The sequence below is a fragment of the Trachinotus anak genome, unplaced genomic scaffold (genome assembly GCF_046630095.1).
Source record: "Trachinotus anak isolate AG129_WGS33_773 ecotype Australia unplaced genomic scaffold, CSIRO_AGI_Tana_v1 ptg000021l, whole genome shotgun sequence".
Lineage (NCBI taxonomy): Eukaryota > Metazoa > Chordata > Actinopteri > Carangiformes > Carangidae > Trachinotus > Trachinotus anak.
In genome coordinates this window covers 28,252,661-28,263,933 of record NW_027273872.1, presented here as the reverse complement: position 1 = coordinate 28,263,933, position 11,273 = coordinate 28,252,661, and the positions used below count along the sequence as shown (strand labels likewise).

The 11,273-nt window shown below is 40.0% G+C and overlaps 1 protein-coding gene across 1 annotated transcript; it reads left to right on the top strand.

Annotated features, from left to right (window-relative positions):
• The first annotated feature begins 8,550 nt into the window (after positions 1 to 8,550).
• LOC139606259 (serine protease inhibitor Kazal-type 4-like) lies at positions 8,551 to 11,273 on the top strand. Its single transcript, XM_071458333.1, has 4 exons — positions 8,551 to 8,680; positions 9,967 to 10,043; positions 10,890 to 10,999; positions 11,107 to 11,273. Exons 1-4 carry the CDS (start codon positions 8,590 to 8,592, stop codon positions 11,156 to 11,158), a joined length of 330 nt encoding a protein of 109 aa, XP_071314434.1. The 5' UTR covers positions 8,551 to 8,589; the 3' UTR covers positions 11,159 to 11,273.

Here is an 11,273-nt window from a genome sequence, read left to right as displayed (position 1 = left end):
CGTTGGAGGCGATTAGCTGAGGTTAGATATCCCAAGACCCCTTAACGTGCTGTCGGAAATAATACAATCAACACGTATGAACTCCCTGTCATGCGTAGCCTAATTGTGACTGGAAACTGAAATTTATGCTCTATATATACAGTATACCAATTCAACAACTGCACGGTTAAAAAATTTGATTTGTTACGCAGCCGTTGTTAGTTAGAAGGTTTATTAAGTAGTCTAATCAGCGTCCACTATTTGTATTCTGTTTTGTACTTTTGTCTTCCTGTGCGTCTTTCTGCCTCAAATTCAAATGTCATATAAAATCAAGCAACAATCAATAATACCGAAGGCCGTACGATTATTTGTTTTATTTGTATTATCTGTGTTTTTATCATGTTCGACCGCAGAGACCATGAATGCACCTACAGGTGGTATTTACGACTGACGTCGAGAGACCAGGCTGCGTCATGTCTGCTGGTCCCAACGTCCGCCACAGCTTTTCTCATGCACCATAGTTTCACCGATTTCAGCCGCCACATGTGTATAGTTCATTTTTCATTGCTTTCTGCTCTCTCTATGTCTGCTTCATTTTCTCCTGAAACACACTCCCCAAATATATCCACTTTTATTAACAAAGTGAGAACATTAACAATATAATGTATATAATGTAGGTGATATGAAGACATTGACTTGTACTCTTTCCTTAATGCCTGCAGATACATCTCTAAGAAGAAGAAGAAGTAAGAAATCTCATTCTTGAGACTCGGTGGACAGGAAGGGAGGAGCAGGATAATGTGTGTTCGCATCATAAAGTCACTTCAACCTTATATCAGGAAGATTTGGCAGTGACAGTGTCTTTAACTTGGTGAGACCAGCTCGCATAGTGTTAGTTAAGCCTCCATCGCTGACAGTCTAAATAAAATCCAGCACATAACAACATTAATACACTGACACATTCAAAATGAGCTGTTGGCCTTCACAGTTTTATATCTGGTTATACTTGTTAACTTTAGATATGTAACACAACGAAGCCACTTTAGGCTGGTTTACACTGAAACCAGCTCCAGAGGGAACTTCACTGGAATAATGTGTGAGCTTTCCGGTTATTCTCATTCTGCTGACGTTGCATGAATGCAGCTTAAGGGTGTGGACCACATTGGTGTGGGCGTGTTGCTTCAAGTGCAGGTGAGAAAATCAAATATATTCCAGAGTCACACAGGCCAGAACTTCACAGAGACTGAGGTCAGATACCCTACCTACCAGAAAATCTGACCACATAAAGTCTTTTTAAATTACCTGGATTTTTTTTTGATACATCACTGTGCAAAATACCCCAGAATCCAGACATGTAGTTGTCCAGATATTTCAAACTATGACCTATATATGATGAAATCTGGACTGGATCTGCTCCAATCCTGGCATTGTAAGACGTCAAAAAAATCTTCAGCTATATCCGGATTCTTGGGCCTTTGGCGCAGTGGCATATTATTAACTGTTATTTGTAATACATACTGTCTGTGAATGTTGTTTCCCAGCACTACTAGAATTAAAACTCTAGTTGGGAAATACCGAAGCTATGATTTCCTTATTTGCCTAAAACTAGTAGATTTAGTACGTATACAGAATAAGAAATACTGTTATCAGCCTTTAAATTATTCACCACACAGACATGGATTATCGAATCAAACTTTCCTAAAGTCCCTACACAGAAGAGGTCAAACGTCATGTTAGCTACAGTCCTGTACAGTGGTCTAACTGACATGACTGAGGACACGGTGTTTTATTGATGCAGTTCTTTTTAATATCAACAAGGCCTGAAGTCAGACTGAAAACACAGCAGGGCTTAAAAATGAGCAAACAACAATAACAATAAAATAGAAAAATCAGGATGTTATGTGACAAAGAAAATGTATTCAGATTATCCTGCAATGCATCTGTGTTAGTCAAAAACATGCAAGTGTATCAGTTAGAATAGCACTTTCCATACAACAAGTCCTCCAGCCTAAATAAGCACATTGGTCACTTGTCCCTCCTTCTGATCAAAACACTGCAATTACACTGTCAAAAGTTACTGTTGAAAAAGAAATAAGTAAACCTTTGATGATGTGAACTTGCTATGGTAAAGGTTTGGGTAGGTTTAGTGAGACATCACAGTTTAGGTAACTAAGACGACAAAGGTTACATGAGTTTGAAATGGTAAAAAAATGCTGTCCTACAATTCCTAGCACCTATGGATGTATTGGATGCACCATTGTAGTTTAAGCCTAGCAGATCCACATAAATATAGAAACAACAAAGTATCTGTTTTATGTTTGTGACACAATCCAGAATTTATGGAAATCCTTGTCTGAGTTCCAAATCCATAAATATAGATTTATTCTCTTTAAATCTGTCCAGATTGATAGAAACAATATCATAACAAAATACTATATACATAAATATCATTTCACTAAATCACCTCCCATTGTGTAAAACACTAAACATTAATTTTCTCCACTTAACAAATGCATAAAAATGTCAAAAGTGTCAATACTAGGAGACTCTATAAACTTCTGTCTGAACATCATTTATTCTGATCTCTTGGTCAGTTCCTTATTTTTATTGAATTATTATTTTCATTGATCAACTTCCTCTGCTTGTGTTTTCCTTTCATGTTGTCTTATTTCAACATTTCAATCTTGTTTGTGAGGAAAGGAATATTTATCATCCATGTGTTATACATAAAGTTGGTTTAAAAAAATCCTAATAAAAGTTCAATCGGATTCTCTCCACACTGCTGTTGTCTTTTCCTAAGTCCTTCGGAATTCTCCTTCACACCTTTCTTTGACCTTATGACGTTTTCCATCAAGGTCGAGGAAAAGTGGTTAGGAAAGGAGGTTATTTTGACTTTTCGACTGCAGCCTTTGTGGCTTTGTAACACTGTCACCTCACTTCCTCCTTTGCTCCATCATGATTACTACGGCTACTCGAAGGCGCTTGTCACTCGAACATACACATGTTTAGGCCCATTCGCTGAAAACACCGATGCTGTCTTACACGACCACTGGATGTCAAGATGTAACTGGTCATAACAAGTTCCTTGAACAAATATTTCTGTGGGAGGACGTTCTCTGCAGCAACATCTCATGATGTTTCATAGGCTGATTCGTATTTGCTACTGTTGCCACCGCTGTTCTTCCATTTATAAACAGCAGAGTCATGATTCCTACTGACATATGTCGACACTGACTCTAATTCAATTACAAATTCATTTTCTATGTTTCAAATGTAAATTCACCAAAAATTTCTGATATTGTATTTTTTATATATTTTTCACAAAAACACAGCTGGAATATACAGTGGGGTCCAAAAGTCAAACTTAGAGAACTGCCATTTTTCACCTGCATAATGCTGCAAATATCAGAGATGCAGAAAAAATAGTTCCTGCGTTCTTTGAGGCTGGATTATTGTAATTCCATGTTATCAGGCTGAACCAACAGGTGTCTACAGACTCTGCAGCCAATTCAAAATGCTGCAGCATGAGTACTGACAGAAACTAGGGAAGAGATCACATCTCTCCTGTGTTAGCCTCAGTGGCTCCCTGTAAAATCCAGGGTAGAATTTAAAATCCTCCTCCTCAACTACAAAGCTGTCGATGATCATTGCATCTTAAAGAGGTCATAGTTCACTATTATCCCAACAGACCACCTTACTCTCTAAATGCAGGTCTACTGTGGTTCCTAGAGTTTCTAAGAGTAGACAAAGCCTTCAGCTATCAAGCTCCTCTCCTGTGGAACCAGCTCCCAGTCTGGATCCAGGAGGCAGGCTGCCTCTTTACCTTTAAGATCAGGCTTCAAACTGTCCTCTTTGATAAAGCTTATACTTAGATCTGAACCATCCCTCAGTGATGCTGCTATAGGCATAGACTGGTGGGAGAATTCCCATGATGCACTGTGATCCTCTCTCCTCCTCTCCCTCTCCATCTGCACCCATTCACATCCCATTAACAAAACCCATTTAATAATTGTGTATACTTGTACTGAAGAATAGTTTGTCATTAAAAAAAAAGAAAACCATCAATGAATGCAGCAATCGATTTTCACTTCAGACCAAGAGAGATATTCATGAATTTTGCTAACATTTTTTCTCCACCCACAAGAAAGAGCCACACATGCTGCTTTATTCTGGACCAGTTGTAATTTTCTTATATTGCCTAATGAAGTATTGGACCAAACAGCGAAGCAACAATCTAGCTGAGACAAAACCAAAGCTTGAATTACTTGTTTTGTAGTTTGTTGTGTCAGATACTTTGCACATCTCTTAATTACAGACAAAGTATTTCCCAATTTACTTACCACTCTATGTTTATGTTTGTCCCATGATAATTTATTGTCTATAATGACTCCTAAGAGTTTAGCTTCATCCATCTGCTTTATTGATGTGTTATTTATACTGAGATCAAGATTTGGTTTTGAACATAAAGAATAATTTGTTCCTATTACAACACTGTCTGTTTTAGACACATTCAAAATAAATGTATTACTACTGATCTAGTCTACAACCAACTTCAACTCCTGATCAAAATTTGTATTCAAATCACAAATTGATGCTTCTGCTAAATATATTGTGGTGTCATCAACATATGCTGATATATGAGCCCATTTTGATACAAAAGGAAAGATCATTGGTAAAGATCGTGTGCAGGAGTGGCCCAAGACAACTTCCTTGATGCACTCCATGTTTTGCATGTTTAACATCTGAATAACTTAAATTGAAAAAAAAACTCTGCCTTCTATCATTCAAACTCAAATACCTATTCATCCATAATTGAAAAATAGTGAACGTGTTGTTCACGGTTGGAAAATCCAATGGCTGTGGAGAGTCCAGTAAGAACTCAGTAAGGGGTTGCCTTTACAGAGAACGGTTCCAATAACCAGGCCTTGTTGTGATGAGAAGGTGCTTTATTTACTCTTTAAGGTGCATATGGCGTACTTGCAGTGATGGTGATGCAGTTTCTGAAACACACCTGTAACAGAATACAAAATATTAAAAAAACATAATCAGGTCATAAAACCTTGTATAATATGAATGTTACCTATGATATCTATAATATTTTTTATAATAAACAGTCAATTCTTATTAGTGGGCAACCTTCTCAATATGACTCCCTTTAAATTTCATCACTTTACTACACAGCTTTAACTTACATGCTGGATCGGTAAACAGTGATATCAAACAACAAAGGCAATCTCCTCTATGAACTGTGTCACTTATTACATGTGCATTCACTATTTCTGCTGTCTCAATAAAGCTCCTCACTTCAAATGGGAATGAGCTGTAACATAACTTACTCCTACTCTTTCAACACTCAGGCTAATTACACTTCAATTTGGTAAATGCAATCACAACTAAAAGACAACTTACAGTTTTCATGGACACACATACCACACTTGAATTGCAACTGATGAACACCAAAGTGGTCCTAAACTACTTCACTTAAACTCTCTGTGAGTGCACTACTCTCCATGCTGCTCGTAAGCTGGTCTCTTTCTTCTGTGTCACTAGGCAGAATTTTGGAGGCACGCCCTCTGTTGGCCAGTGATCGTCTACTCTGTCCCCAGAATCTTAAAGCAACAGATGGTCTTTTTAAAAACAATACTACATACATGCATTATCTATACTGCTTATCCGTCACAAGGCTGACATATAGAGACAAACAACCGTTCACACTCACATTTACACCTACAGGCAATTTAGAGTCACCAGTCAACCAAATGTACATGTCTTTGGACTGTGGGAGGAAGCCGGAGTACCCGGAGGGAACCCATGCAGACACGGGGAGAACATGCTCCGTGTCACCCCAATAATAACACAGACTGATAACATGTTAATTTTTTCAGCATGAATTCATGATTAAACTTTCACTGAAAGCATGAAATGCTTCCCCTGGATCTTTTTCCAAGAAAACTTTTCACCAGTTAGCATTTTTAACATCATTCTCATATTTGTTATGTGTATATTATAGTATAGTTCTGTATATAGTGTAGTTTAGTATAGTCATATAATATGATGATAACCAATCATCGGTCTTCATGCCTAATCCTGGCCAATCCAACCAATGAAGGAAAAGACAAAACAAAAAAAACAAACTCAAGAAACTAGACCTCAAAGAGAGAGTGGTTGGTAGAGTTAAAAAAACCCAACAACATAACAAAAATGAACTTCCTGTATTAGTTTGTCCAACTTTACAGAGTGTGTGTGTGTTTTCACCTTAGTGACCATGGTGTGGAGGGAGTAAAGCTGTGCTGCACCTGAAAGTGTCAGGTTCTTTTTTTTTTTTTTTTTTTGTTATAAATAATTTTTAGGGGCTTTTTATGCCTTTATTATAGCTTAGTGGAGACTGACAGGAAAGGGGGTAGAGAGAGGGGAGTGACATGCAGGAAAGAGTCAGACCGGTCGGGAGTCGAACCAGCGACTGCCTGCCAAGAGCATCTTACACTCAACATGGTACATGCCCTAACCACTCAACTACCAAAGTGTCAGGTTCAACATTGTTCTCCACACAACAACAGCAACACACAAAGAGCAGCAGAAGAAAAGGAAGCTGAGAGGACAAAAAGCTGCTGACAGTCTCACACAATGGACTTATTTTGGATGAGGGGTGTGACAGGAGATATGCGTGTGTGTGTGTGTATGTGTGTGTGTGTGTGTGTGTGGGTTTTTGTCCTCAGCCCTGGCTCTCACTGCCCTGGACTCTCTCCACTATAGTACAGGTTATATATGATGATAGACCCTGCTCATGTCTCTGCTCTAACACCACATCATTCAGCACAGACCCACTGTATTCAGTACTACAGATGGCTGTCATGTGTACCACTGTGACTTAGGTGAAAAGGTCAGAGGTCATTATCCAGATAACAAAATGAATCCAGCCCATATTTGGACCGCATGCTTGTTTTCCTCTGGCCCAGGGTACACCTGGTTCTACGGACCGAATCTGGCCCATGATTGTAAGATGCTACTTCCACATCTGGACCACTTCTGGTGCCCACACAGAAAATCTTGCAGCTGTCAGATATTACCAGAGGATAACAGCTGGACTCTGCCCAGATGTGGAACTACATGGGCCAGAATCGGGCCAAGGTCCCAGGCATTTGTTGGGCCAAAAGTTTTATTTTCCCGTCTGGGCACCAGTGTCTAGAGGGTTTTTTAAGGCCATGGTTTCTAATTTTCTGAGCTAGTGAACATCCTTAGTTGAGCTCAAAGTAAACCACCATGAAACCAGATCATAGGAGAGACTGGTTTTAAAAAGTCCCCATAACAGCTCTGGACTGGGACAGACTGGTTTCCAGTAAAACCTCTCTGCTAAGTGACAGATGCTCCTTCCTCTCAGAGACTTATTAGGTACAGTCAGTATCAAATCTAAGTCAGTCTGCTCCAACAGTAATGAACAGTGTGAAGGAAATTTTCTTCACTTCCAGTGTTCCTCTTGTTTTCCTAAACCTCTCTCACACTCGGAGAGTACAGGCTATATCACATTGTCAGATAAAGTTTCACTGTTTAGCTTCTATTATGACTGTTTTTGTCTAGACAGTGCCACAACTATCCTCCGTAGCTGGGGAACCCAAGGTCTTATAGACAAGGAGGTAGAAGGAAAGTATAAACTGAGAAGATATTGTAAAAATCTGGTTAGTGTCAAAGATGAGTTAAGTAGGTGAAAGGACAAGACACATGTAATATTAATTAGGTAAGAACATGTGACAATGTGGATTTTGGTGTCCAATAGCATCTTCACACATGAATGTTTACACTATAGTTTAGCCTTATTTGGAGTAAGTTGTGGTAAAGTGCTGCAACCATGTGATATCTGGGAATATATACCCACTGTCAGACAGTGGGTGAGGAAACTGGTGTGGCTGTACTCTGGTTCACATGCTGACTGAAATGCTCATCAGTTTCTCCTTGATGCCAAGCTGACAATAAATACTGACATCTGAACTGCTGCTGATCTTTTCTCCAGTTCAAGGATTTCCACCACAAACAGCACCACAATGAATGTGTCTCAGAGAGGTGTTTCTGTGATTTACTCTACTCTCACTGATGTAAATATCCTGACCCTAACCTTAACCTAAACCTAATTCTAACCATAACTCTAAAACCAAGTCTTAACCCTCAAAAATCTCCTCACTCTGTTAGTAAAATACTTTTTTTGGTCTTTACTATGTAGCAAGTACAAGTACACACACACCCTCCCTGTACCTTGCCTTCTCAATAAAGTTTCAGACTGCAGCATGTACTGCACTGCTCCTGTGTTCTCCTTTGTTACTCAGACACTCTGGCTGTGTTCAGTGTTCCCCAGTGTTGACCAATCAGTGAGCACAGCGCTGGGGATACTTCAGGAACAGGGATTTTCTCTTTCTAATACATTACAGCAAAGTATAGTATAGTTCTGTATTTAGTTCATTTTAGTATAGTCATATAATATGATAATAACCAATCATCAGTCTTCATGCCTAGACCTGACCAATCCAACCAATGAAGGAAAAGAGTACAAGCCAATCAGAGGCAGGGGCAGGGTGTGGGTGGGTCAAAGCCAGTTCAACAGGTGGTGTATAAGAGGAAAACATGTGTGTGACAGACACACCTGTTGTCCACATACTGGGAGTCATGAAGCTGGCTGTGTTGCTGTTCTCTGTCCTGCTGCTCTCTGTCTCTGGTGAGTCCATTTACAAGTTAAAGTCATGATCTTAACAAATCCTCTAGTCTCAGTTTCCTTTAAACCGCCAGCTCAGTGCGGGAAGGTTCCACCTGTTCCTGTGAAAGAGATTTTCTAGAAAAGAGATGCAGCGTGTCAAAACGAAACAGATGAAAGGAGAACACAGTGAACAAGAGGACAGAATGACAACAGAAGAAATGACATCACCGCAGTTCTGTTTTTCTATTTTAGGACTCATCAAGCAACAAACTGATTCTTTGAGAGAGATTTTTTGTCAGTGTATTGTTCGGACACTGTAATGTGAGAGATTACAGTTTGTAATCACGATGTAAAAAAAGAGTTAATCTGTAGAAATCTAAAAACAAAGGTAAAACTGCTGAGCTGAAGTCTGTCTGTCAAATCAAGCTGATGGCATTAAGTGATGAGGAGCAGGACGAGGGTTTGTTGTTTGTTTCTTTATTAAAAAGAAATTAAGGTAAAAATAATGTGTTTTGGAAGTGGAGTCGCCAAGCGCTTGCTCTTTGTGGGAACTGTTGGGTTTTTCTCTGTAACAAAGTAAGGTCTTGACCTCACCCTGTAAAGTGCCTTGAGATAATGTATACATTACATACATTATGTATACATTATGATTTGGCACTATACAAATAAAACTGAATTGAATTGAACTGAATTGGAGCAGGACTCTTTATCTGTAGGAGATAATTTCTCTCAGCTGTGGTTCAGACGTCATCTTCTCATGACTGAGCTGGTTTAAACAGCCATGTTTATTTAAACAAACAGCACACAGATACCATGGCACCTGATATTAACATGGAGTCTAAGCACAGGTGCTGATAGACAGTGGTGTCAGGGTCTGGACACAGTGGTTTGTCTCCCAGAGGTTTACTGGAGAGGGAGTAAAGCTGTGCTGCACCTGAAAGTGTCAGGTTCAACATTGTTTTCCTCAAAACAATAGCAACACACAAAGAGCAGCAGAAGAAGAGGAAGCTGAGAGGACAAAAAGCTGCTGACAGTCTCACACAATGGACTTATTTTGGATTGCAGGGTGTGACAGGAGATATGCGTGTGCGTGTGTTTTTGACCTCAGTCCTCACTTCTCTTAAGAACTGTTTCAGGGTTCAGACTTGGTTTTCAGGTTCAGGTTAGAATCAGGTTTAGGTTTAGTCCAGAGTTCAGATTTGGGGCTTACGAATGCAAAATGTCAATGTGTGTCTTCACAACTTTAGTAAAACCAATGTGTGTGTATGTGTGTGTGTTTGTGTGTGTGTGTGTGTGTGTGTGTGTAGTTTTGTCTCAGACAGTTCCAGACAGTGATGAGACGATGATGTCTGGAGAACAACAAACTCAGGTTGAACCCAGAGAGGTGAGACTTCTGGACCTGATCTTCTCTTTTTGTTTCATCACTGCTTCACAGAGTTCACCACAAAATGCCGTCACTGCTGCTCCACAGCTTCAGTTGATCAAAGTAGTGACCAAACTAAATCATCTGAAAACTTATCTTTAACTCTTTTGTGTTAAAACCTGCACTGATGTTGCTCAGGAGCTTGACAAAAACAAGTAGGCTACTGTATGTGGTGCAGCCTGTTGTGTTGCCAGCACTGACTTGTGTAACAGAGCAGGGCTGACATGTGGAGCACAGACAATAAAAATGTCTCAGTTTCCAAGCAAAGACAGTGTGAGACACAGTGAGGGGACGAGCAGGTGTGAGCAGAGGAAACCTGCTCTGGTTTCAGGTGAAGTGACTTAGTGACATTTCATATCAAGCACCAACTTGTATGTTTTTGTGTTTTGGTAAAAATGTGTCTCCTTTTGAGTCCTGCCAGTGTGGCTCTCACTGCCCTGCACTATCTCCACTATAGTACAGCTGGACTCTGCCCAGATGTGGAACTACATGGGCCAGAATCGGGCCAAGGTCCCTTCCTCTCAGAGACTTGCTAATATTTTTATGATATCAGACATTTTTAATTTATGTGCGTGTGTGATAATTACTCTCAGCCTTTGAGGCAGTCTTGTTGTGATGTTGTGATGGTGTCAGTATCAAATCAGTCAGTCTGATCCAACAGTAATACAGCACCACAATGAGTGTGTGTCAGAGAGGTGTTTCTGTGATTTACTCTACTCTCACTGATGTAAATGTGGTGGACATACTAACAGAAACACCTGTCTGAGTGTCTGATCAGTAACCATGTGACCACCTGTCTGTGTCCAGCCTGAGTGTGAGATGTATGAAGGAGAAATCTGCACCAGGGAGTATGATCCAGTATGTGGCAGTGATGGAGTAACTTACAGCACTGAGTGTACTCTCTGCCGACAGAACAGGTATGTAACACACACATACACCGACATGCACACACACACTATGTATTCACACATACATTTCAGTCAAACCACAAAACTTGAATGACATGTTCTGTTTGTTCCTACAGGGAAATGAAGAAGAATGTGAGAGTGGCACTCAAAGGGGAGTGCCCTCCTTAACTGATCGTGCTGGACACGTGCTCACACACTCACATGCACACACACACACACACACACACACACACACCCTCCCTGTACCTTGCCTTCTCAATAAAGTTTCAGACTGCAGCATGTA

Coding starts and splice junctions, on each gene's coding strand:
- LOC139606259 (XM_071458333.1), top strand. CDS start 8,590: ATGTGTGTGACAGACACACCTGTTGTCCACATACTGGGAGTCATGAAG. Junction 8,681..9,966: donor CCTGCTGCTCTCTGTCTCTG/GTGAGTCCATTT, acceptor GTGTGTGTGTAG/TTTTGTCTCAGACAGTTCCA. Junction 10,044..10,889: donor CTCAGGTTGAACCCAGAGAG/GTGAGACTTCTG, acceptor GTCTGTGTCCAG/CCTGAGTGTGAGATGTATGA.